A 26,899-nucleotide genomic window follows, 5' to 3' on the forward strand; every position below is an offset into this window, starting at 1 on the left:
TAACCTCCCTCCCCCCACAATTGGATGCCTTGGGGACCCTGTAGATTTTTTTTTTTTTGAGGTGGAGGGAGGGCAGTGTCTATTATTTAACCTGTACAGATATTAAGTTTGTTTCCTTAATGCAATTTCTTTTTCCCCACCCCTCTTTAAACCTTCAGAAAGCCTTCAACGCCCTGTGTCACAGCACACACTTGTACGGCAGGAGGCTGGTATTGGAGTGGGCTGACACGGAGGAAACAGTGGAGGCCCTGAGACGGAAAACAGCTGAGCATTTTCATGGTAATGTAGTAGCATCCAGACAAATGGTAAATACATCTGAGACCAGTGTGTCCCTATCTGGCATGGATCAGACCAGTTCTTTCCCAGGAGCTGTCTGTTCTCATGGGTTGGTAAATGGATGGTGGAACATAACTGCAAGGTGTATTGCGTGGTGGATGTGGAAACCAAGGATTTCTCCTGTGCTTTGAGAGTAAAGTGCACCGAGGAGCAATGGAGGGAAGCCATGCCCTGGTAATGCAGGTTGTGCCAAGGAGAGGTGGCAGGGAACATCCTGACTACTCTTTTGCTCATGCCTGCCTGTATGCATCTATATGTTAACCCTTTATGTACTCACTGGAGCGGTCAATCCATGAAATGATTTTCTGCAGTCCATATTGGTTCACTAGTCTGACAGTGCTGTGGGTAATTCCAAATATTTAGGCATCCCAAATAGGAGGTGAGGTGATACCCATGGCTCTGAGGAATAAGGCAGTGGTACTGTACACTATGGCCTAGTGGATAGAGCATTGGACTGGAACTTAGGAGACACTGGGTTCTATTCCTGGCCCAGCCAGTGGTCTGCCAAGCCTCAGTTTCTCCCTCTGTAAAATGGGGGTAGGGCTACTGATCACCTTTGAGATCTACTGATGAAAAGTTCTACATTAGAGCATGCTATTATGTGCTTTGACACACTGAAATGCCACGTCCCCACATGCTGTGTGTTAAGGTAGCATGTTTAGTGTCTGGAATGGCTAATTTACAAGAGATACAGGCCTCCAGAAGGAGGAGGATGAAGTCCAGGTAAAACTGGAACAGATAAGAAGTTGAGAGTTGAACAGACTTGTTTGGATCAGATTCCAGAAGCCGACATTTCCATAGATAACCCTACTGCAGACACGTATTGACAGCCATTGACAAGTGCCAATGCGTTGGTTGGCAAATATTTGTGTAAGAAGCTCTCCCCTGGGTTCAAGGACTATGGTGGAGATCAATGCTCCTCCTTCAGCCTTGCAACGCAACCTGCCCCAGCAGACACACGCCAGCTGCCTCCAGAAAAAGAGATTGAGATGAACAATTCATTCCAGGAAAGCGTTGAAAGCAGCAGTTTACGTACATGGCGATGAGACGCAAAGCTCACTTCTCCCCCTCCCTGGAATAGGGGACTGCATGGGCAGTGGTTCTTTACAGACGTTCAGGTTGGGAAGACAGTCTCCAGTGAAAGGGGTGTGGCTGGATCCCACCAGCTGTTGAATGTGAAGAGGGGACAGTCAGCTGTTGGTGAGAGGCAGGAAAGCAAGTGAGCACTGGAAATAATAGCTGAGCCACTGGTGTGACCTAGATACCACAAGGGAGACCAGGCATGTGGAAATGCCTGACCAGGGGTGTCAGTGCACCAGGAGGGAGGAATTGTGCACATAAATGGCTCCAGACATGGCACGTGGAGTTGGGGATGTAAGGTGGCAAAAGATGCTTCCTCAGGGTAACCCTAGAGGAGAAGGGAGCTGCAAGGAGGTTTGTCCTTATTATATTTAGAATCGCCTCCCTCTTTGTTTTCGCAGTCTCTGGAGCCCCTGTGCCACCTCGGGGAGTCATTTTAAAAACTGATCTCGACTTTCCTTGGTGACTGCAGATCTAACAAAAATGCAGACTGCTCCCCATGCTGTGTCAACCACCCCCTTAGCCAGCTCTGCCAACAGGTCACACTGGGCTCCAACAATTGCCCTGATTTCTGTGCACTTGTTCTCTCTCTGTTTTTGTCTTCCCCGAGTCCTTGGGATCCTAATGTCCTAGCATTTGTATTATCTGCTGTGGATAGAAGTTGGAAGCCAGACGGGCACCATGTCCCCAGGATCTTGGCTGTGGAGCAAGAGAGAGTTCAGTAAACCACATCTGTTTGGAAGTGAAAATAAGAGCAGTGTCTGGCTTGGAATCCTTCTTGGTGTGCGAGTGCTGGGAGATAAGGGAACAGACCCAGTGGACTTCCACCCCTGCCCTCCCTCCATGCACACTGGCAACTGCCCCTGGCTAATTGTTACTTCTAGTTGGCATTCATTTACTGTGTGCTTCGCCCCGTTTTCAGGGAGATATGTAAGAGGCTGGACCTTCTGGACTGGACTTGGATCGTAAGCCTCTTGTGTTTGTACAACGGCCAGATCCAAATTCGGCCTTGTAGGCGCTTCTGAAATATATGCATTTAATAGCAGTGCACCTTCTGCGCCCTGGGTTCAGTGGTTGCCCGATGTGTGACCATATGTGGGACTTAGCTCATCTCCTCGTGGGCTGGAATTTTCTACTCCAGCATATGTTCCTGCAGAGCCACCCCGAAAGGGAACCCTGACAGTGCTACTGGGAGCTGAACAGGCAACGTGTTCCACCAGCTCTGCGGGGCTTTGGTGTTGGAACGTGTGGGAGACGTAGACCATTGCTGTAATGATGCAGAAAATGGAAGGGCTAGAAATAAGCATAGGTGAACTGCAGCTGCATCTTTCCCTTCCGTCAGCAACCTCTCTGATACACCTTCACCGTTGGTTTGGTCAGTATAGCACGTTAGCTGGGAGTGGGGAGAAGCTCATTTTTTCCATTGGTGGAGCCAGGCACATTGTGGGTCTGTGCTGTGCGATACCCAGCTTTGTGCCAACGCACTGCAGTTCTGCTCTGAAACCTCTCTGACCCTCCCCATCTAGCCCGGTGCTGGGACTCTAATACCGTCCTCTGAGTGATTGTTGTAATAAAAAGTCGAAATATCTGTGTCTGAGAGCCCCAAACTCTTGTCATTGGTGATTGAAGCCAGGTACGATGAGATTGTAATCCAAACCCGCTTCACCATCTATTCCCCTGACCTCCTCTATCCCGTCTCGCCACGCAACTAGTTGTTACTGTGGCACAGATTGTTATAACCACCCACGTGCTCGTCTCTCCAGCCGTGCTTCCTGCTCCGCGCCGGCCGATAAGGGAGCTGTTCTGACCACAAGCACCCATTGAGCAAGGCCGCGGTTTAGATTAGCAGAGTGAGAGTGAGTCATGGAGTGGAACGTTTTTCATTTGTTGCCAGCCCTGAGCATTCCTGCTGGGGGCACACGTACTGTGAACATACAAACACCACCTGAACCCGCTCCGCTCTGCTGAGGCCCCGCGCTGCCTCCTTTGCAGAGAGCACGCTCCATTTTCCTCCTTTCTTTCTGCTTCCCAGCGAGACATTTCCACTGAAGCACATGGTCTCCCCTGCATTTAGTGCACCCCTGGTTCTTCCAAATAATGCGTGGGACAGCCAGGTTTTTTATGTGCAACCCAGTGTGTCTGCTTTACTTTGAATTTGAGGGCAGCTTATATCGTGCTTTTACCCACTGGGGTTGGGTCCTTGGCCGTGTAGATCATAGTCTTGTTTTCTTTCCCCCGTGTCTCCCAAGAGACGGAGAACACGCACCTTGCAATGCAGTGCATGTTTCAAAGAGGTGCATAAGTCTCTCCAAAGATCAGCAGCCTTAGAGGCAAGTTAACTAGAGAGCAGAAAGCATCAGTAGGGACGGTTGGGAGCTCTGCTTGTCTGGGTACAGCATCTTCTGTCCCTCCTCCTCCTCCCCCTCCCCTGAATTGGATTTCAAAAGCGAACCCACATAGCAGGCAAAGAGGGGGATGCTCTGGCAGACATGTGCGTGGGAGGGAGCTCAGGAGAGGAAGAGAAGTGAGCGTGAAAGCACAGTGGAGGAGAGTAAGTAAGCTGCTGGCTGTGTCTCATTCATCCAGAATGCAGTTCAAACAGCAGGCTCGTGGCTGAGAGAAGCTTTCAGTCCTTTTGCAGGCCGCAGTGGCTGCGAATTCTGCAGAGCGCATATAATAGTGCCAGAAGAATCTGATGCAGAAATCTTTGTTTGCTGGTCTCTCAGGCAGGAGGGAAATGGCTTTGTTTGGCTACACGCTCAGGTTGTTTTTTTTTTTTAAAAATGCCCCCCTTCCTGTTCTTTTGTTAATAGCAGGTAGGGCAGTGCTGTGGGTTAATGCTCTTGCCTGGAGAACTGGGTTCAAATACGACTTGCATCACTAGCAGCCGGCAGCCAAGCCAGCACCCCACCACCACCTCTCCCGAGACTCACTCAGTCTGTGAGCTTGTCCTGTCTTAACAAGCGAAATGGGGTCAGAGCTGGCGGTTGCTTGGATTGAGAGACCCTGCCAAAGAGCCAAAGTTGCTGCGGGACGTGGTGCTGGTGAGACAGTAATTAGTGCTCTGGATAAACACTGACATAGCGCCTAATGGTACTGGGGGTGTTGTAGTGGTGGTTTTATGTTTGGGTGACGCGTCAAAGCAAGGTCCTGACCATGTGTGGTCATTGGCGATCCCGTGGCACAAGAAGAGGGGTGACAGCTGTGTTGCCCTGGCCAGTCTCCAGTAGCAGTCATTGTGGTCTTCCCAACGTTATTCCATTGCATGCATTTCTGAGCTCCCTTCGCCGTAGCACCGTGACCTGAGCTGATTACCTGCCTCGACAGAGAGGAACAGATCCCTGTAACAAAGCTGCTCACTGACCAGGAGGAATCCAGGTGTGGTCTCCAGTGTGCACAGCCGTGATTGCGTCTCATTTACCTGGTAGGGGAAAGCCAGCAGGATGGTGGCGGGAGAGAGCTCACATGGTGCCTTCTCCTAGGTAGCATTCTGCTTCCTAGCTCTGAGTTTGAAAGCGGGCTCTGCCAGCCTCAGTGGTGTAGGGTGGGCATGGGCAGGGTGCAGGTGAGAGAGGATCTTCAGGAGAGCCAGGCTCGAGCCCATTTGGGGATTTAAAGAATGGAGGCTGTGTTCTTGAAATGGACCCAGAGTTCGACTGGCAGACAGTCTAGCACAGTGGTTTTTAAACTTATCTTCTGGCGACCCAGTTGAAGAAAATTGTTGATGCCCGTGACCCAGCAGAGCTGGGGATGAGGGGTTTGGGGTATGGGCTCTGGGCTGGGGCAGGGAGTTGGGGTGCGGGAGGAAGTTGGGGTTCTGGGCTGGGGGTGCAGGCTCTGGGGTGGGGCTGGGGATGAGGGGTATGGAGTGCTGGAAGGGGCTCCGGGTTTGGGAGGGCTCAGGGCGGGGGATTGGGGCACGTGCTTTCCTTGGGCAGCTCCCGGTCAGCCGCATAGCGGGGGTGCTTAGGCAGGCTTCCTACCTGTCCTGGCACCGCAGATCGCGCTGCGCCCCAGAAGCGACCAGCAACAGATCCAGCTCCTAGGCGGAAGCACACAAGCGGCTCCGCACAGCTCTCACCCAAAGGTACCACCCCTCCAGCTCTGATTGGCCGGGAACCAGCCAATGGGAGTGCGGAGCCGGTGCTCGGGCAGAGGCAGCACACGGAGCCCCGTGGTCCCCCCCCGCCTAGGAGCTGGACCTGCTGCTGGCTGCTTCCGGGGCGCAGCGCGGTGTCAGAACAGGTAGGAACTATCCTGCCTTAGCCGAGCAGCACCGCCATCGAGAATTTTAACGGCCCAGTGGGCAGTGCTGACCAGAGCCGCCACAACCCAGTGCCTGGCATTCCATGACCCACTACTGAGTCGTGACCCGCAGTTTGAAAACCACTGGTCTAGCACATGCAGCGCTTGGTGGACCAACGTGAGCACTGCTTATGAAGGGGGGCTGCTATCTGCCTAATCGGCCGGGTTTCCAGGTGGCTTTCAGAGTCCTACAGCAGTAACCTAGCCTTGGGGGCACCAAGCATGTACCACCATGACCAGGGTAGCATCTGAGAGGAAAGGGAGAAGGAGGCGGAAAAGGCATTTCTGCCCACCCGAGCGCTGAGTGCCCAGGAGCAGAGATGAGTCCAGCAGGACCCTGACACATGGGGAGCAGACATCCTACATTAAGGGTGAGGTCACTATTACCAGTTCTTCCAAGTGCTCCCTTCCACCAATAGCTCCCACTTCTGTATTGCCGGGAGTGAACTGCTTTTCATGCCACTCCCTACTTCTGCTCTACTGTCCACAGCTGAGAAGGACAATCAGAGCTCGATGTCCTCAGCATACTGACAGCACTGCAGTCCCTTCCTTGAACTGATGGAGCATTCTTTGCTTCCTGCCCTAAACTCTTATGCAGTGTTACTGTGCATTGTTCAGCAGCTGCCTCCTGCCACACCAGATGGGCTGCCTTTCCGTGGGCAGTGAAGTGGTGCCTGTATAGTTTACAAAGCGCTTTGGGATCCTTTAGGATCAAAAGTGCCCCAGAAATGCAAGTGATTTGTATTCACTGAATAAGACTGTAGACTCTGGTCATGTCAGGCTCAGGACTGGTATAATGAGGTGGTGCCCATCTGTATCACACTGCCTTGGCGGTGCTGTGAAGGCACAACTGCGGAACATATGCCAGGACTACAGTACACCTGGCTCTCTTCCTGGTTATTAATAAGACTTGCACAGAAATGTGAGCAAACAATTAACGTGTCATGGAAGTTTCTGCAGATACTAGAGTAAGGCAAATGTCTGGGCAGGACAAACGTGATGGATATTCCATATCCCTCGTAGGTTTCAGAATATACCCCTTTTGTAATCCTGTTGTTCTATGTTTCATGCTAATTGATAGTAAAACTTAAAAAGTATTTTGAAACACTGGGGGGGGGGTTATTAAAAAAGCCCTTTTTCAGTTTCTTTTTCTTTTTGGCCACAACAAGGTTGTACAGGTGTTTCCAACATTAATACCTCATGTGTCCATGTATAGGACAGGCTTCACGGTGCCAACAAGGAGAGATGGGTTTGTAACAACGTCTCCAGTTTTTTAGCAGTGGATGACACATGTTGGTGCACTCTCCAAGACTACTGCGGCCCGCACTTTCACTAAATGTTTGAGTTGCATCCTCTTCATAGTGATTCTCTTAGAGTGGTGGTTCTCAACGACCAGTCCATAGACCTGCGATCTCCCTGCCACAGTTTAGGAAGGCAGCAAGATGGTCCCTGGTGTCAAAAGGGTTGAGAACCACTGTCTTAGACCATAGGGTGAGTGCCCTTTTTAGCATTTCTATACATCAAAATAAGTTTAGACCAATAGATTTTAAGGTCAGAAGGGATCATGATCCTCATCTAGTCTGACCTACCAGATAGCACAGGCCAGAGAATCTCACCAATGATTCCTGCATCCAGCCTATGACTTCTGTAGATCTCTTAGAAAGATATCCAGTTTTGACTTCTAGACGGCAAGTGATAGAGGATCCACCATCGCTAGAGAATTTGGTCCAGTGGCTAATTTCCCTCACTGTTAAAAGTATGCACCTTATTTCTAATATGCATTTGTCTAAGTTCATCTTCCAATCATTGGAACTTGGTTTTTGCCAGACTAAAGAGCCATCAGCTATCAGAAATGTTTTCCCTGTGTAGGTTTTTGCAGTTGTCATCAAGTCACCTCTTAGCCTTCTCTTCAGCAAACTAAATAGATAGTTTCTTCAGACTCTCACTTGTTTTTCAGACCTCAGATCGTCTTGTAGCTTTTTTTGAAACCTTTCCATGTTTTTTGCAACTTCCTTTTTGAAAGGTGGATACCAGAACTGGACACAGTATTCTGGAATGGTCTCACTACGGCCATAAACAGCGACAGTAACACCTCCCTACTCCTAATTGATAGTCGCCTGCTCATGCATCCAAGGATTGTGTTTGCCCTCTTATAATATATCAGTCTAGCCTCTTTTTAGTGCTCTCGGGTTGTATACGGTTTCTCTTAATACACAAGCCAAGGTTTTAAATCCTTTTTTTTATACACCATGCTGTTAGTCTGTGGAACTCAGTGCTATGAGATAGCATTGAGGCAGGAGCTTAGCAGAATTCCAGAAAAGTATTAGATGCTTTTATGTTCAAAAAGAACATTGGGAAGAAAAAACAATTTTAAAGGATAGAAACTCTTCTGCTTAAGGGCATAAAACAAGCTAGAGGTCTGCTCGGGTCTGATTTTTAAGCCGGAACCAAACCCAAGCTCACCTGTCCCAACCCTTCCCCCAGAACCCAATTCAGCGACACTGATGCCTCCTGCCCCAGGGGTTGGCGCCGGCGGCTGTGTGCCCTGCGCCTGCCATCCACTGCCCCCTGCTGTGCTGTGTGTGCCGTGCAGTGAGAGATGCTGCAATTCCTCGGCACGCTCGCGCCACAGTGCAGAAGCGCCTGCAGGAGCGGGACGTGCGGCTGCCACTCTGCTGAGCCCAGGGCGAGGAGTTGCGCTGACCCAGTCGTGGCCCAAGGGGTGTTTGTACTTGAGTCCCCATTGAGTTTGGGCCAGGTTGCAGGTCTATAAAACAAACACTAAGGGCTTGTCTACGGAGAGAGAGGAGAATTCATTCGAATGATCTAAAGATGTGTTTAAAATGGATTAGCTGAACCGGATTAAACCCCTGCGTGAACGCTTAATTCATTTCTGAAGTGAATTAAACTAGACTGAATTAAGGCCACTTGAATTCTGACAAATGCATCCACACAGGGGTTTAATGTGGCTTAATTAATCCACTTGAAAAAATCATTCGGATTAACTCTCCTGAGAGTCCCTGTATAGACATGCCCTAACTGGGGGATGTCGGGAAGAAACTTCCCCCTGTGGGTAGGTTATTACGGGGTTTCTTCCATTTTCCTCTAAGGCATCTGGCACTGCCACTGTCAGACACGGGCTGGGCTGGGCGGCCCACTGGGGTTCTCTCTTATGGCATTTCCTGTGAGCCTGTATGGCAGCTGGTCTGCATTCAGCCACTCCAGGCTCCACTGGACCCTGCTCCGAGGACTTACGCAGGGCTCTGGGGGAAGTTCCTTCTACACCTGAGGCTGCTTTGCACACAAACCAGTGCACGATTGAACTGGGAGCTGAGCGCGACTCGTTTTGGGGTGCACCTCACTGTCACCACTCCAGTCCTCCCATGGCCTTTGGAAAATGGGGGTTGTGGAGGCTTTCATGGAGTCTGGTCTGTCCAGTCAGTTCCCAGAGGAGGTGATGCCTCGGAGAGGGGGACACATCTATGACCAGACACAACCCCCTCTTGCCTTCTGTAGCCCTTGCGATTCCAGACAGCAGTACCGCCGGTGTCGGCCTGCAAGCCTCCCTCTGCAGGTGGTGTTTGGGGACTATTTCCGAGCGAGCCGGTAATATCCTGCACACACTCCCTCTCTCCCGGGAGCTGCAATCCGTGCAGGGAAGGTACTTGCTCCCAATCCAGCTAAATTACTATTGACTTGTGTTCTCTGTGCTCCACAAACATTTCACTCAGCCGTCACCAGCAGGGCCGGCAATCTCCTGCCAGGGGTAACTTGGAAGGCCAGCTGCGCGGGGCCGTTTTTCCTGCTCTTCCCTATCGATCAAAGAATTAAACTGACGGGAGGGGGAATTTCGCACTAAGCTTAGGAGCAGGAAAGAGGGACTTTTCATTGGAAAGCTGAGGCCGGCGAGCATGGGTGTGTATAGGGGTGATGGGTACGTCCAAATGGAAATGGTGGCATGGCAGGGGATTTGTTTCATGTTTCAGTGCTAGAGGCATAGAAAAACACCAGGCAGTGAAGCAGCAACGTTTTATACCCAGTTCCTCTCGTTCTGCAGGAGGCTGTGGCGTGAACAGACGTGACCTGCCAGATCCTCTGCAGAAGGCTGTGGGGCTAATGTAAATAATGGGTCAGATCCCGAAATGGTGTAAATCAGTGTAGCTCCATTGATGCCAACTGAGGATCTGGCCCATTATTGACAATCTGCATCAATGGAGCTGCACCGATTTACACCAGCTTGGGATCTGGCCCAGTAGTACTTCCTATAACTATCAAACCCAGTGTTGCCATCCTTGAGTCCGTTGGAAGGTTTTTTAGAGGCTTTTTGGTGGCCACTTTTGCTAGGTGCATTGTAGAGACCCCGCCTGTAATAGTGTTTGAAGAGCTCCTCAGAGCCTGTGTTTGTTTTCATTTCACCGGTATCTATTTCCCTTCCCCTCTGCTTTGTGCCTCTGTTTTTGTTTTGTTTTTCAGAGCATCTGTAACCAATGCAAACATGTGCCGTAGCCAGAGAGTAAAACCCTGCCGGATTAGTGTGACAGCCTCAGCCCTGCCATGTGATAATCCCATGGTAATTCCCTGTTAGCCCCCGCCCCTATCGGCTTTTGCTATTGTCTAAAGGAAGCAAATGGCATAGTTAGCAGGCAAACCTTAACCAGCTTGGAGCAGCAGAACCGCAGCGCATGCACCAGAGTCAAACCAATTTGCTTCCCCTTTTTAGAAGGTGTGCAAATGGTTCTGTGCATTCCCAGCAGCTGCCTGCCTGCGTCCTCTCTGGGAGTTCCTAGTCTGGAGAGCAAGGGCCCTGCTAATGTGGGGAGTTAGTGCCTGCCTCTAACGTATGCAGCTGGACCCCCACACTGAGATCAGGGCCCCATTGTGCTGGGTGCTGTACAGACACGTAGGCAGAAGCAGCCCCTGCCCTAAAGAGCTCACATTCTAAATAGGCAGAGAGGCTGAGACTCGCCCAGAGTCACTCAGGATGTCTGTGGCAGAGCCAGGACTCGAACCCAGATCTCTTCTACATTGCATCAGGGCAAGTGTGTGCAGGGGTGGGCAGATCCTCACTGGCAGCTTGTATTTTATTATATTGTTTTCATTTGATGCTGATCCAAAGTGCTGTCTTGGCAGCGCTGCAGATTGAACTCCTCTACCCACGGAGCAGTATGGCATGGGAAAGCGTCCCACACCCACCTCCCCACCCGTCAATGTGCTTTGCCTCCACCCTGCACAGTACAGTAGAGCTCGCCGATGGTTTGACGGCAGCTGACTCCCTGTGGCCCTTTTGTTCCTGGGCACGTCTGCAGACGCTGCCTGTTGTTACCAGCTGCAAGGGACATGATGATGTGCTCACTTGCCTACTAGGGCTTGGACTGTGGCTACTGACTTATTTTTCAGAGGCCACCGAATCGCCGTCGGGTGGTGGTAACATTCATTCACAGTGATCTGAGTTAGATTGCAGCTGATGACCTAGAGGCAGAAGGCTCTGCATTCCCATCACTCATCCCCTTAGCTGGCCAGTCCCCCTGCCAGGAGGTGGAGAAGCTCTCTCCCAGACAGGTCCCATTCACAATGCTGTGTGCAGCCCCTCTCAAGACACTTCAGTTGTCTATGCCCAGCTGCTGAAATCTCCCTGCTACAGCTATGTGCACCTTGGGACATGCTCATTTCTGGGGAGCTGGAGCTGTAGTAGCTACCACAGAGGAATCAGGACTCTTGGGTTCTCTTCCTGACTCTGCCACCAGCTTCCCGTGCGACGTTGGCCAAATCCCAGTTCTGTCTGCAAAACAGCAAAGGATCGGATGGTTTCTATGCTGGGCGTTTGTGCAGAGTGGCGTTTCAGTGAGTTTCTGCTTTCAGCTGTGATGTTAATTATTCAGAATTAAAATTCAAACTGTTGGACGCCATGCAAGTTCCCTCCTAGGCAGCAGAAGGGATGCAAAGCACTGGAGGTAACTTTGGGTATTTAAGGACAGATTTTACGAAGCCCACAGGCCTGCCAGTGAGACCCATGGTGTTTTAGCCGCTGTTTATAGGCACTTTAGCAGGTTAGGGTGACAGTGTAGAAGGGTGGAAGGTCCAGTGGGACTTAGGAGACCCAGATTCAATTCCTTGCTCCCCCACAGACTTCTTGTGTAACCTTGAGCAGGTTACAGTGTGTCTGTGCCTCAGTTTCCTCTCTGTACAACGGGACATTAGCCCTGCCCTACCGCACAGGAGTGTGTGTGAAGACTGTGAGGTGCTCAGATGCCATAGGGATGGCGATCATGTAAATTCCTCAGACAAATGGAAGGCTGAGGACCACCTGTCTCCTTCTTTTCTATCGCCACCATTACAGTGGAGCTGCTGCCTGTGCTCCTCCTTTTTTCCCCTGCCCCCCTAAACGCACCTCTCGCACAAGCACCTGGCGTGGCATTACCACGAAGAGCCACGAGTGGTGGAACTGCCTTCTCCAGCGTGGGGCATTGGGGCCCGGGTTTGGGAAGCTTCCAGGCTCACTGCACGTTTGCAAGCTGAGGAGTGACCCGGAGGTGAATGTGAAGTGCCCAGGCAAACACTTGAACACTGCCTGATGCAGTGCCCTCTGTCAACATCCTGTGCTCCTGAGGAACTATTCAAGCTAACCGATAAGCCCAGATCTGGGCTGTCATTTTCGAGGGATAAGCGGTGGTGTTGATCTTTTGAGGGAGAGCAAGATGAGACCCCTCAGACTCCCTATGCTATTATAATACGCACAAAGGGGCCGTGTTTGGGTTGCCCTGCGGTACCTTGATTCCGGCAGTTCCTATTTTTTGAGCGTTTGACTTTTCAACGTTCTTTTAACTCATTTTTTGTCTGTAACAAGTAGCTCATAGAGGGTCAATAAGTGATAATATGATCTGCAGATACGGGTGGTAGGTAAATGTATCCGTAGAAGGTGTAATTGACGAGCCGTGGTCATAGGCAACCTAATGACATGTTTAATTTTTGACACTTTAAAACAGCTGCCTATCAATTGCTAACCCTTTACCACTATGAATATAACCGTAATATAAGGTATAACCCGTTTACACACCACGGATGATTAGGGCTTCTTTAAATTTTGGAAAATTGGAGTTAATGTTTATAGTTAAGGTTCCATCAGCAGCCTTCTGATTGATGGCATCTGTCTCCAGTTCTTGGTTCCCCCAGACATATGCAGCTTGCTTCTGATCTTCTGATCCGGAGTCACCCCTGAAATCTGAACCCAGCCCTGTGTGCCGACTACCACATATGAGTTAACGCTGCTGATGGTGGTCGGAGGGTAACCGTACCTGTTCCCGCTTTGTGCAGCGTGTAGCGCAAAGTGCCGGTTGGACTTGGTGCACGTATACGGAGAGCACGTTATCCCCTGTTTCTCAATAACAGAGTGAAGTGTGACCTCAAGTTACAGTGTCCTCACCGGTGTTGCGTGTGTGTCACTAGGACTTCTGGAGGCACATCCCAGGGTTCTTCGCACTTTGGTGAGCTGAGCCGCTGTATGGTTTTGGTTTTTTACACCCAGTGAATTGTAGAACTTTTCTGTCCTGGGCACGCATGGTGAACTGAGGGAAGGCATTAGAGGACTTTCAGGTAGGAGGCTGGGCTAATTCTGACATCTCTGAAAGTTAGTAGAAAGGTGATCTGGGATGAGTCAAAGATGTCTGTGGGATGGGTAGCATTAGGGGGGCAGTAGATGGCGATCGGGTAAGGATCCTAGGGCAGAGTTAAGGTTACTGGTGACTGTGAGGTTCCAGACTTTCAGATGTTTGTTTCACACATTTCCTTGTCATGTTTAAGCAAGACACAGCTGCAGCCTTATCTCTCACTTTAACAATCATAGAATCATAGAATCATAGAATTCAAGATCAGAAGGGACCATTATGATCATCTAGTCTGACCTCCTGCAAGATGCAGGCCACATAAGCCGATCCACCTCCCACAGCAAGCAGCCCCCCCCCCCCCCCGGAGGAGGGGAAGGAAAAACCTCCAGGGCCATTGCCATCCTTTCCTGAGAAAAATCAATTCCCGAACCCATAATATGGCGGCTGCTGAAACAGCAGCAGGCGGGCAAGACTCAGCCAAACCTCTGGAAACCAATCACCATATTGACCCATTGTACATGTGCCATTGTGACCCAATTGACCTATTGACTAATTGACATAGCATCTCCATATATCATCTCCTCTAAAATTATCTAAAAATTCTTAAAAGTTCTGGAGGTCCTCCTTCCCCCACTGTTTCCCCTACTGTTTCCTTGTTCCAGTCCAGCCCTTATGGTTAGAAACCTCTAATCTCTAATTCTTCCTTTTCCCTGACTGAATTTGATGACAATTTATATCCGTTTATGTCCCTTTTCCTCTTGAGCCACATATTTTCCTTCTCCTTCCCTTTATCCCTCTGATATTTATTCTCTATAATCATATCTCCTCTAATCTTTCTTTTTTGAGCTCCTCAAAAAAGGAAAAAAACTCAGGTCTCCTTTCAGTCTCCTTTCTCTCCACCTCGGATCCTTCTCTCTCTCTCTCTTTCCTCTTTCTTCCTTCTTTCCTGTTGTCTCTCATCTTCATTGAACAAAAAACACAACACTCACCAATACTCCACACAATACTCAATAACAATATATAGGACTAGACTATCCCTACTTCTATACTAGACTAACCTCGCTAATGCAACCAACACATCATTTGCCAGCTTCTTTTTACATCACATTCATTCTACTCATACCATCCCTCTCATCCCTCCTATCCCTCTCCTAGGTCCCCTCCCTCCTCTCCCTTCTTACTACTGCCAGCTCCTTCCTAAACTATAGTTCTTGTTCCCTATAACCATCCCTACTTTACTAACCTTACATCCCTCAACTTTATCTATCTAATACATCATGTAAATATCCCGATCCATCATCTAAATCTCCATCCTCTCCCGATCCTCTTCCCCCTTGGCAATACCCCCAACTGGTGTCATCTGCAACTCTTATCAGCCCCTTTCAGGTTGTCATACCAGAAATAAATATCGGACCCAAAACTAAAAATTGAAAAAAACTGAACCTTGAGGAACTCCACTGGTAACCCCTCCAATACAGTTCCCCTTCCTTAATACTCTCTGCAGTCTCCCTTTAACCAGCTCCTTATAATTTTTATTTTTTTTTCTTTCCCTTTTCTTTTTTCCATTCTAACTTCAAATTCTTAATAAATCATGAAATCTAGATATACTGAAATCCATAGATATATTAGATCCACCTCTCTAAAAAAAAAATTTTTGATCAAAAAGATCTCATCTTCATTTGGTTGGTTCGATCTGCACTAATCATCTCCATCTTCGTGAAATCTCATCCACGGCCTCCCTCCCTCTCTTTTCACATGCTCTTTTTTTTTTTTTTTTTTCCATTTTTTATAACAGGCCTACTAGAGAAACTAGAGTTCCTTCCCTTCTTGATAGTTTTTTTTTATTTTTTTTTCCTTGAAGTCACTAATTACCATTTCAGTCTACAATCCTTATTTATTTATTTATTAATATAATTTATATTATTCTTATAAATAACCCTAACATTATATCCTATCCTTCTCCTTAATATTCTAGGATGAAGATTATATTCGCTTCCCGTATTACTCGTTAAGCTGTTCTCAGATATCTTCTACCCATCCCCGTACTCCAATCCCCATCATATCTCTCATCATATTCCTTAGCCTATCATTATCAGCCTATTCCCAGCATTATTAACATTAGAGGCAAAATCATTGCCATTCCATTTTATCATTTTTCTCCAATCCTTAAAATAATCTCCACTCTTTTCTTTTCTTCTTCTTTTTTTCTTCTTTTTTGGTTTTCTTCCTTATTAGGCTATTAACTTTATACTAGGTCCTTTAGTCTCGCTAAACCCCATCTCTACACTCCTCTTGCCCTGCACAGCTTCTCGCACCTCTCTTCTGACTCCCTCCCTCTTTCTCCCCCTGCCATTGGTTCTCTTTTTTTTTCTGGTACTTAATCTTCTCTTCTGCTCATGCTAAAACTGCTTCAAAACTCTACTGCATGCCTAGCCCCTTGTGCCCTATACCTGCTCTGGCCTCTTTCAACTGCAACTCTGACAACTCCAACTCTTCTACCTGATCTACCCTAGATAAAAAGTAAACCCCCTTCCACTTCCCTAACTAGTTAGTCTAATTTAGTAAAGTTAGCCTTTTGAAATTCCCCCTAAAGTTAGTCAGATGCACTTTCATTATCCTCCCATTATTATGAAATTATTTATTTGGAGATCCCTTTAGCCTCACTTCACCCTAAGGCAAATTCCCTCAAAAAATTCCTCTCAACTCACCAAAAAAATCAATAAAAATTCATCCCTGGCAAATTCAGCAACCACTTGATGAAGGAATTCATTAGCATTCACGTCTAGAAAAAGCTGAGCCCTATTAATATTATTAGCATTTTGTTCCCCATTCTATATCGGGAAGCAAAGTTCCAGTCCTTAAGACCTCCCAGTTAATATCCACTCTCTCCTTAAAAAACAGTAAGCTCTCTCCTCTCTCTCTAAGAGCTCTCTCTCAGTCTTATAAGCTACTATCCCGGGGTGAGGCTCTGGTAGTTTCTTACCCCGCCCAGGCCCCAACCAAATCCCCTCTTGCTTTGCCATATTATCCATTACCCCCACTCATACCCACATTATTTTTCTATCATTTTTGCTACTCCCCACCTTTACCCTCATTCTTTACCTTTTTCCCATACCATTCCATACCTCCCTTCCATCCTATACCTTTGCTCCACCCATCATTACTCATTATTCCTACCTTTCTCCATTTCCCCTCAATTCCGGACCAGGAGCTTTCCTCCTCCTTGTTTTTTTACTTAGTTCCTCCTTTCCTTGTTACCTCCTTCTGTTTTTCCTGTTGGGCATCTCTCCTATCCTATTCCTCTCCTCTCCACATTCCTTCCTACTTCAGTATGGACTACTCCCTCCCTCCCTCTTCCCCCTCTCCCTTACCCTCCCCCTCCCTTTTGTTTGCTATCCCCTTGTTGTCTTGTTGTTCTCTATCTTGCCCTCCCTCTCTGGCAGTATCTCTCCCCCCAGTGTCCTCCCTCCTCCTCCTTCTCTCCAGCTTCTCAGCCTCCCTCCCCAGTGCTCTCCCAGTCCCTACCTCCTCCTTACTCTCCTTCCCTACACTTCAGGAGGTGCTCCCTGCCTGTCCCCAAAGCCTCCCAGTCCCAATCCCTCCCCCTCTCCCTGCCCTCCTCAGCCTCTCCCCTCTCTCTCCCACCCTTCCTCATCCCATCCACGATCCCTTCACTTTTCACCTCCTCCCTAGGGACCTAAGGAATCCTACCTTCCTCTCACCTGAGCTCAGCTTCAATCTCTGGCATCCTCTCCTGGCATAGTCTAGTCCCCTCTCTTCTCCTCTCTCTCTCGCTGTGTCAGGCATTCCTACATGAAATCTGAGGATCCTTTCAACCCTCCTTCCTCTCCCCTTCCTTTTCACACCAGAGACACTTCACCCTTCTGTTCTCTCTCTCTGCTTCTGTCACCAGGATGTCCACTCTTGCAGCGGCCTGTCAACCTTTGCAGTCCCTTCTTCGCCTGGACCTCAGCTGAATCCACACCTGCTACCCTCCCCCTCTCTGGGAGGGTTGCTCTCTTAATAGATCATTCTAGCCTTCCTCCTGTCTCCAGGGGTCTGATGCTGAGCGGAAGCCATAGCAGGAGAATTCCGCCCCCCCCCCCCCCCCGGTGCCGATCTCTGCTCCCCTTCTCCTGTCTCCCACAGCATTCCTAAAGTATAGAAGTTGAGGGAGACCAATTCTGGCATTCTGTCAAGGAATTTAATTGAAAAATAAAATCATTAGATGGGAACTCCAGAAATGCAAAATTGTTTAAGGGGGAAAGAGGAGGTGTGAGCTTTTGTCAGGTTAATTTCTTCTGTATTGATGCTTTGTGACATTTCCTTGTTGTTTATCTTCGACAGCAGCTGTAATACTAAAAGAAAATGCACAGCTTGTTCCATTTATTTATTTTACACCTTTCTTCAGTCCTACGGTATGTTTGTTTGTTTGAGAAACCCAGTGAGGCTTTTGATGTCTGAGAGCAGGATTTAAACAGCTGTTCTCTGAGTGGAGGTGTGCTTCCTCATGGGAGGAGGATGGGGGGGAGGGGGTAGCTTGTCTGTCTTTCCTCAGCAAGCAGGGCTAAAGGTCTCCCTTGACTGGTGTCACTAAGCTGGGTGATAATTTTTCCACGGATGCTCGCCTGGAGCTTGAAATGAATTCACTCTGGCCATGCTCACTCTCCTCTGGGTTCACTCTTGGCAAGCATATCGCCCAGGCGGGTTATCCCTAATGTCGCACCCTCAAAAGAAAGCCGCCGTTAGAGGTGTACACGAGAGGGCTCACCCCATATGCTGGTGTCATGATCCAACACGGAGACGGAAAAGCCCCATGTGATTTACATGACAAATCCCAACTAGCCAGCACAGCTTAACGCTCGTGATCAATCCACAGTGGACATTGCTGGCCCATGGACACACAGGATCGTACCCCAAATGTAGCATGTAGCCCTGTCCTGGGTGGATCATCCTCCTCCTCCCTGACAAATAGCAGTGGGACCCTCAGTCCTGACTTGAATGCCTCATGGGGGCTTAAATGCCCGTGAGACGTGTTCCTGTATAAATGGAATCAGTAGATCAGGGTGCATCAAAGGAGTGGGCACTGCAAGGCATCCCACTGCATACTTCTTTAAAGCAATGTGGGCTTTGCAGAGGCCGCAGCAGGAAAGGGATTAAATCTCCCCCCAGCTTTGGAGGCAGTGAGTCGTAGCTGTCGCTCGCCACCCCCCAGAACACCCAGCCCCAGGGAGCGCCCCTTTTTGGGGAGCGAGTCGAAGTCAGGCTGCGTCTGCATGGCACAGCCCCAGCGTCGTTAACATCAGCCAAGAGAGTGACAGGCACTTAGTTCATGCTTTGCCGCACCTGCCCTTCTGTTTCCGGCTGCCGCCGCTGCCACAGCTCCCATTACCTCCCTGCAAATTCAATTTCCAGAGGCCATTGTGCACTGCCAGAGCCCGATTATTACAAAGAAGCAAATGATAGTTGAGGGCTTTAAAGACGAGCTGCTCAGGAGAGCTAGAGCGGGGGAGAGGGCGCTAACGATGGCGTAAGCAGCCCGGGGGTTGCTGAGGCGGGGGACCGGGGCAGCCGCTTCCCTCCTCTGCACACCGTCCAGGGGACAGTATCCTGGTGGGGAAACTGCTGGTTGCCTTGCCCCCTGCTCCCCCCGCCCTGCCAGTATCCCCCTCCATGTGCTCTTGTCTCGCTGAGACCAGGTGTGCCGCCCCTCTCTCCTGCTCTTCACCCCTTTGCTTCCTGTGATGAGCCCCTCTGATAGGCTCCGCACGCACACATGGCATCTGGCTGCCCCCCACAGGGCACAAGTGTCCTCCCTTGTCAGAGAGGAGAAAGGGGGATGATCTGCAGTCCCATAACACACACTCATCCTGCAGAGCAGCAAGTGGAAGGAGACAGAGTCCCCAGGAGCCCTCTCCTGCCGTGCCCTCCCCACTGCTACAGAGACAAGCCCACAAGAGTCAGAGCAGTGTGGAAGCTTCCACAGCCCGTCCTCTTCCTGCCCGTGGCCCCATGGAGCAGAGACCAGGGTGCAGGCTCGCTCGGCCTTCTGCTCCTCTGAAGGGGAGGAGACCCTTTCAGCTTGCCTGGGGTGGAGAGACGTGATCAGAGCTCAGGCCCGAGAGCCAGGAACGCCCTCATTCTAATCCCAGATGTGGCAGCACCGGGCTCTGAAGCGTTCAAACGCGGTTGTTGCCAGCCCTGTGCACTGCTCAGCACGGGCCAGGGGTTGGGAATGCTCCTCAGAAGCTGGCTGCAGTGAGGTGCAGATGCATGTCTTTTCATTGTGTCTGTCTTCTCTCACCCCGCCCTCTCCTCTGCCATCTGGGCCTGCACAGATTCCCCAAAGAAGAAGAAGCGTGCTGTGGCTTTGGACGAAATCCTGGAGCAGCTGGAGGACGACGGTGATGACGATGCAGGCGACTAGCAGACTCATCGGCTGCTGTTCAGAGTCTGAGGGTATGTGTTCCATGCGGGGCAGGGGAAGGTCCTCTCAAAATTCAGTTGTTTTATTATTTCTAGTATGGTAGCACCTAGGCGCTCCAGTCAAGGATCATGGTCCCATTGCGCTAGGTGCTGTACAAAGAAAGCCTCAGAGTTACAGTCTTTGTGTCGGACTGGATGCAACAGCTGGTCCAAAAAGACAAATGGGGATGGGGGAGGATGCAAGGTAAGGGTAAAATAAGCAGCTTAGCAGAAACTCGGAGGTCCCAGCCCACCGCTTGCCTGGTCCTTTCCAAGGTGCGTGGGCCTTTTGGCTGCAGCGGGTGGCTGCTCTTATAGAAGCAAAAGGCAGGTTTCTTTTCAGTGTAGAATCAGTCCCTGCTCTTCCCTGGTTATCTATTTCCTCTCATCCAAACTTCCCAAAGCACTTTAGAAACATTAAGTCCCACAGCAGGTATTAAGTGTCATGACTGAGGTCTCTCAGCAGGTTAGTTGCAGAGCTCGGAGAAGACCCTAGCAGTCCCGACTCCCACTTACCAGATGGCACTGTCTCAAAGGCTGGTTGTTCCATTAGCTGGAAGCAGTTCTTGAGCAGTTTGCGATGCCCCCATGTGCAACCTGTCACCCCCTCACCAGTTTTTTTGTCATGATACTGGGGTGGTGGATCAGAACCGGGTCCCGTTCTGGTGCCACGTTTGGGCTTTGGGGTGAAATTGGTGGCCAGACTGCTCGCTTTATGTGCTTTCCCGTGGCTTTGAGAGGAAAGGCAGCGGAGCTGGAGAATACCGAATTCTCCCTCACCTGCCCCTGCTCCGTTCGAGGAAACAGATGGGCTGCCAAAAGAGCCTGCCTAGAGACCAGCCAGCAGCTGTTGCCACAAAATGGGTAGCTTGGCAATCTCCTTTCTCCTGCCGCCATCGCTGACTTGCGCCGCCTCGCTCCATCTGCAGGGACCAGGCGCCTCAAGGTCACTGAGATGCTACCACGGGGCTGAGTGACAGCTGTGCTGTTCAGACACCGCTGTGACGTTCTGCAGTCACCTGCTACAAACTGCTCTGGACGGCTGTCGTACTGGAGGGGTTTGGCTAGCTCAGGGCTCGCAGCATGCAGCCAGTCCCCTCTAGAGTTGGGTTCGCAGCGAGCAGAGGCATCCACCACTGGCTGGCAGGTGTGAACCGAGACTGAGATCTTAGTCCCGTTTCTAGTGGGGCAGGTAGCTGGCGCACCATGGCCATGAAATCTAATTGGGACCTCTCACCGTCTCAGCCGAGTGGCCAGAGATGGAGTGGGACATAGTGAGCTCCTCTGACCCAGGGGGCTGAACACTCTGTCTGTGTCTCTTGGTGAGCCAGTGTGTGGGTACCATGCCCAGGTATGCCGGCTCTGTGCAGAGAGGGCTTGTCAGGCTGATGCTTCTCATCAGGGCTAAATTCTCTGGCAAAATAGGATGGAAGTGAAACGCTGTGACACAAAACAAAAGCCACCTAGCCCCAAAGTGGCATGTAATAGGATTCAAGATGTTGCACTGCCTTCTTCCTTTGACTGGTAAGCTACTTAGAGTGTCTTGTTCATGCTGCCTTGAGTGGTAATTGGCATTGCTCCCTGGCGTGGGGCGCTGGGAGGGGACACAGTCCCGAAGGCTCTAGGGAGGATGGAACAGCTTCTGTGGAAACCGTTGCGGGCTAATAAATAAGCCAGGCCTGCTGCACCCTTCCGTGCCTGCGACTGCAGGTTATAGCTCCCCTTCCACCTCATTCCTGCGCCGCCGCAGCAAATGCTGCTCACTCAGCACTAGTGCCCGCAACCAGTGGCTCTCGTGCCAGGACAGTGGCTGCAGGATAGTGGCTGCTACAGATTTTTTTACATGCATTTGCTTATGGTGTGGGGGACAGATACAGATGGTACGTTTCACCCTTAGTGTGAATTCCAGCCTTCCACTGCACGTTTTCAGATTTAACTTAATATTCTATTCATATAGTTGGTTTTTTGGTTGCTGAGTTTCTAGGAATAAATTTATTTTTGGATTTTTTTTTAATCGGGTAGATTTATCGTAAACTCCTCTTCAGTGCAGGTGGCTAGACGTGGCTGCATTTTCACCTTCTGCATGTGCAGACATGTGCGAGGCAGCGTTTGATTGTTGCACCAATCAGAAATTTGTGAGTGTATTTAAGTGCAATGACTTTCATTTCTTCCTTAATGATGTGTCAGTGCGGCTCCCGCCGTAGGGGCACTGGCCCCTCAGGCACTCGATCAGATGTTTTTGAGGAGCAGCGTCCATCAGGGGTGTACACGTGCCCTATGCCACCTCATGCTCTCGTGGGAGGGCGTGAAGAGCTGGCTGCCCTCGGCAGCGACATGGATCCTGGCGACTGTCCGACCCGCTGCTCTTTTGTGAGCTTCAAACTCATTAGTTTTGTGAAGAGTCTTTCATCGCTTTCCTCCATTGTTAATTCTTTGAAACGGGGCGTTCCAAAACTAAGAGAAAGATCAGGAGACACCCACCCGGGCACAGCAGGGCAGGGTGCTTCATGCTAACTGCCATGGTGGACTCCAAGCCTTCAGGGTTTGGACTCTACCTGACCTACAATGGACTCATCCCTCTCATCGATGGGCACAGCTGATGCCCTGTCTATCTGGGGGAGGGTCATATCCTTGATAGGTACTTGTTGTGCAAATCATTCTTGTCAAGGATTCGTGCCCAAGGACACATGGCTCAGACTTCACCTGCTCAAGCAGTTGATGCATGTCACCTCAACCCGGAGGAGACATCCGCCTCTGAGGAACCCGTGGGGTGACCCTCAGCAAGTTCTTCTCTGAGCAGACACCGCATCCTGGGGTCTAGCCGTGAGAAGAAAGGCAGGAAGAAAACCCCGTCAAAGTCCACACTGATGACATTGACGCCAATCACCCAGCACTGGGGCCATCGGTGCAGCTGAGTCCGGCAACCACCTCGACACGTACATGATGCCACTTGCCAGCTCTGGTTCAAGGCAGTCTATTCTCCAGTGAGACGACCCTAGCAGTCCCGACTCCCACTTATCAGATGGCACTGTCTCAAAGGCTGATAGACAAGAAGGTGATAGTACTGTATCATATCACTAGTTGCTGGCTGACTCCCTCAAACACTTGAAAAGGGTTCCCCTTGTCAGTCCCCTCCCCAGCAAAGGCCTTCATCACAGATGTGTGAGGGACAGGATGGAGAGCTCACTTGCACCACCTATAGATCCGAGTCACCTGGTTCCCAAACAATGGGGAGCTGCATGTGTACATCCCAGAACTCGGCCGTCGGAATGGCCTGTATGCTGTTCCTGCCTCTTCTCCAAAACTCAGTCGTGGTGATCTTCGCAGAGAACATGATGCCCATGTGCTAGATAAACAAGCAAGGGGGTGCCCACTCCTCACCCCTCTGCCTCAAAGCCATCGACGGGTGCCATCAGAACAGGGTAACACCCAGTGGCCCGTCACCTCCCAGAAATCAGACCTGTGAGCAGGCAGTTAGTGACCAACATGTATGGTCATTGCACAGATCCATCACAAAAGCGACTTCCAACAGTGGAGACCCCTGAGTCAGCCACGAAGAGCGACACACATTGTCCGAACTTTGGCTCCGAAAGAGGCCTGAGTCATTCCGAATTTCTTCCTCCTGCAGTGGAACCAAGAGTGTCTTTCTTCCAATTCCCCTGATTCCCAGAGTGACTTCCAGAATCAAGAGGCAAAACCATGACCCTGAGTTGTTTTCTCTGATGGTAAAGCAAAACCCAGCGAAAGGAGTGAGCTCAGACTGGGTACAATTTTCAGAATGGCTTGGGGGCTGAAATTCCAGTAACTTCAGTTGAAAATTAGGCTCCTAAGTCATCTACGTGCTTTTGAAAATGTTACCTGCTCTGTGGACTGTGTGAGTAGAACAGGTCAGGAAAGGCACCTGCTCATAAACCTCTTGAGGTTACCTAGGTGTCGCTGCCAATCCTGGGGTGCTCCCTAGTTTTCAATTGCTTTGCCCTGTCTAGTTTTAATATTTCTAAGGACAGGGTCCCCCTCCCCACCCTCTTTCCGTCTTAGCTGTGTCCTCCAAATTAGCCCCTTGTGTGTGCAGAGAGTCTGCCAGCTCTCAGGGGCATGTCACACAAAAACAACACATGTATTAGTGGGAGAGAGGCTGGTTTTCTCTGTGATAGCTGTCTATTGTTGCAAGACTCTTACCAATACGCCTAGCAGTGGGATGCTCATAACCTTACTTATTACTGGACTTTTGTTAAACCCACAACACCGGTGGCCTCCTGAATAGTGACTCAAAACACATCTGGGCCTGCAGCTGACCAATAACCTTTCTAATATGTCTGCCTTCCCGGGCTCCCGTTTGTGACGGAAGCACGCGCAGCATCAGGGCTCTGCTGATAAAAGGAAAGGTGGCTGCATGACCACAGGAATAATCCAAGCTGGGTTAAATAACTGTCTGCTCCATGCCGTGCGTCTGGAATAAGTACAGGGCCTTGAGAGACCATTTGTCCTTTTGGAATGGCTCTAATATAAGGATGCCTCCAGATGCATCTGCTGTTAACACCTTCCACTTGAGCAGGGAGCAGGAGGAGAGACGTGGGGGTGAGGAGGGAGCAGCGTGAGGGGAAAAGGACGGTGAGCCTTGGTTAGAGCCGGGAATTGCACAGGCAGGGTAGGGTCTGTTGACAATAGACCCAGAGCTCTCCCCATGTACCTCTGGCCTGATCCATAGCATTCTGCCCTTCCGGTCCTTTGTAGGCACCGGGAACAAAGGTTCCACCATCATCCCTTTCATGTTGCCGGCAGCTCCCTGCTGTTCCAGTCACGCTGAACTGGACCGTTAAGTATCTACATGGGGAAGAAGTATTTAATAATGGGCTCTTCAAATAGCAGCGAAAGGTCGAATGTGATCCAGGGGTTGGAAGTGGAAGCTAGACAAATTCAGACTGGAAATAAGGGGTCAACTTTTAACAGTGAGGATCCTTAACCACTGGAATCATTTTACCCAGGGTTGTGGTGGATTCTCCATCACTGACAATTTTTACAATCAGGATGGGATGTTTTTCTAAAAGCTCTGCTCTGGGAATTATCATGGGGCAGGTCTCTGCCCGGCGTGACACAGGAGGTCAGACTAGATGATCACAGTGGTCCCTTCTGGCCTTGGAATCGATGAATCTGTTAACTGCATTGGTGGTTTTGTTACTTGACCAAACGTTCACTTGGTAATAGGTAAACTCACTTTTGCTTGAGATTTAGGTTCCTCTCTGCAGTGCAGAAAGACTAGTGCACTAAATGTCACTGGAGCCCTTACGCAGGGCTTCACACTATGCAAACATGGATTCTCCCAACCCTCTTAAGAGGAAGGATGGACATTGCCCGCATGTTGCAGATTGGTAAACTGAGGCACAGAAGGTTAAAGTGGCGTGTCAGCTTGTCAGTAGAAGGGAGGGGTTAAGACTGATTGGAAGCTCTTTGAGGCAGGGGGACCATCTTCTTGCTCTGGGGTTGTACAACTCCTGACACAATGGGATCTGGACCATGACCAGACTCGTAGGAGCTACAGTGATATCAGTGATTAATAACCATTGTGGCATTCCTGTCTCCTGCTCAGTCTGCATTACCTTCATCTACTATGCCTTTGGGGAGGGAAAAACAAACAGAAAGACCTATTATTGATCTCCGATAGCTGTGAGGTCATCGAGATTATGATGATTTCACGGCATGAAATTGAGAAGACAGGCTGGGTAGAGATGCATCTTTTGATGGGGAAGTTTCCAATTGGCTTGTGCAGATGGAATTTGCATATTTGGAAATGAAAACTGGAAGGCTGGGTGGGGGGTGGGGGGAACTCATGTAAATGATAAGTCGAGATTCTGGTTCCTTTTAAATGATTTTTTAAAAGGTTTGTATAAAACGGCTAGGGAGCGAGTAGAGGAGTGGAAAGACGACATATAGTTGATATCCATTCTACCCTGATGACAACTGGTGGGGGTCAGAATGGGGGTTCTGACTCCGGCCTTTTTAAAGCGCACGTGGAAGACAACTTAAGCAAGGCTTGACGGGGTTGTGGGTTCGTTGGGTTTCCCTCCCCCCCCTTCCTTTCTTATTGTCTTTTATGGCAGGGCAGATTTCTTGCTGAGAGTCTCTGTGCTCTGTAGCAGCAACGAAAAGGATTAGCGCAAGCAGAGCATGTAGGCTTTAGAGAACAGAGCAGAGTTTGGTTTCAACATCTAATTCAATTTGTTCTGCCGAGATTGAAATATGAAATGGTTGCCAGTCAAACGTTCAAAGGCACAGGGGAGGGGGGGGAAGGGAGCCTTCTCGCATTTAAATTTTAATGAAAATTAATTTAACCCTTTGATATGTTTTAAAACATGTTATTCCCCATTGGTGTACAGGCTTTTCCTCTTTGAAAGTAATGAAGACTTTCTTTTCCCTTAATGATACTTCTCTTATTCAGCAGTTGGCATTGGCCAATTTTTCAGACAATTTAGTTTCAAACAAATCTCTTTAATGGTGGTGGGGGAAGCTTTTACATGTATGTACAATATAATATATGTGTGCGTGTGTGTATGTATGTGTGTATTGTTATGGAGGCGCTGGTCACAGCTACACGGTGGTGTGTGTGTGTGTGTGTGTGAGAGAGAATATTATGGAGGTGCTGATCACAGCTCCATGGTACAATTTGAGTTGATTTTTTACTCTTCGAGCAAGGATTCAACTTCTTTGTTATGTACGAAGAACACCATGAAGCCTGCCTCTGAAATTACAGCACTTACTCAAAAGGGATTTTCTGACAACGTACAAGTATATCCATTAATTAGTTTGAATTGAAATGAAATTGTAAATGGGTCCTTTAAGAAATTTAGCACCCATCGTAAGACCATTTTTGGTCTCAAATGAACCTAATGATGGAATAATACAAACTCTTCTCACTTTCCTTATCATTAATTCTCCAAATATCCCTATATTCATTTTTAGCCTTATGTGCATTCTCAACATGACCTCCATCTTAATGTGTTTATTTTGGCTGGGAATTATCAGTATTATTTATTATTTGTTTTATGGTAGTACCTAGCAGCCCCTGTCATGGATCACAGAACAAAAAAATATATATTTAAATGAAGTGTTGTAAG

At 49.4% G+C, this 26,899-nt stretch overlaps 1 protein-coding gene across 1 annotated transcript in view; it reads left to right on the plus strand.

The window, feature by feature from the left end:
- RBM19 (RNA binding motif protein 19) overlaps positions 1-26,899 on the plus strand; it is a 114,972-nt gene that overhangs the window by 76,573 nt on the left and 11,500 nt on the right. The window contains exons 23-24 of the mRNA XM_039505225.1: positions 159-279; positions 19,661-19,781. Coding sequence (XP_039361159.1) covers positions 159-279; positions 19,661-19,749 — 210 coding nt within the window. The 3' untranslated portion in view covers positions 19,750-19,781. The remainder of the gene's footprint in view (positions 1-158; positions 280-19,660; positions 19,782-26,899) is intronic.

Source organism: Mauremys reevesii, linkage group 18 (assembly GCF_016161935.1).
Source record: "Mauremys reevesii isolate NIE-2019 linkage group 18, ASM1616193v1, whole genome shotgun sequence".
In the NCBI taxonomy this organism is placed as follows: Eukaryota; Metazoa; Chordata; order Testudines; family Geoemydidae; genus Mauremys; species Mauremys reevesii.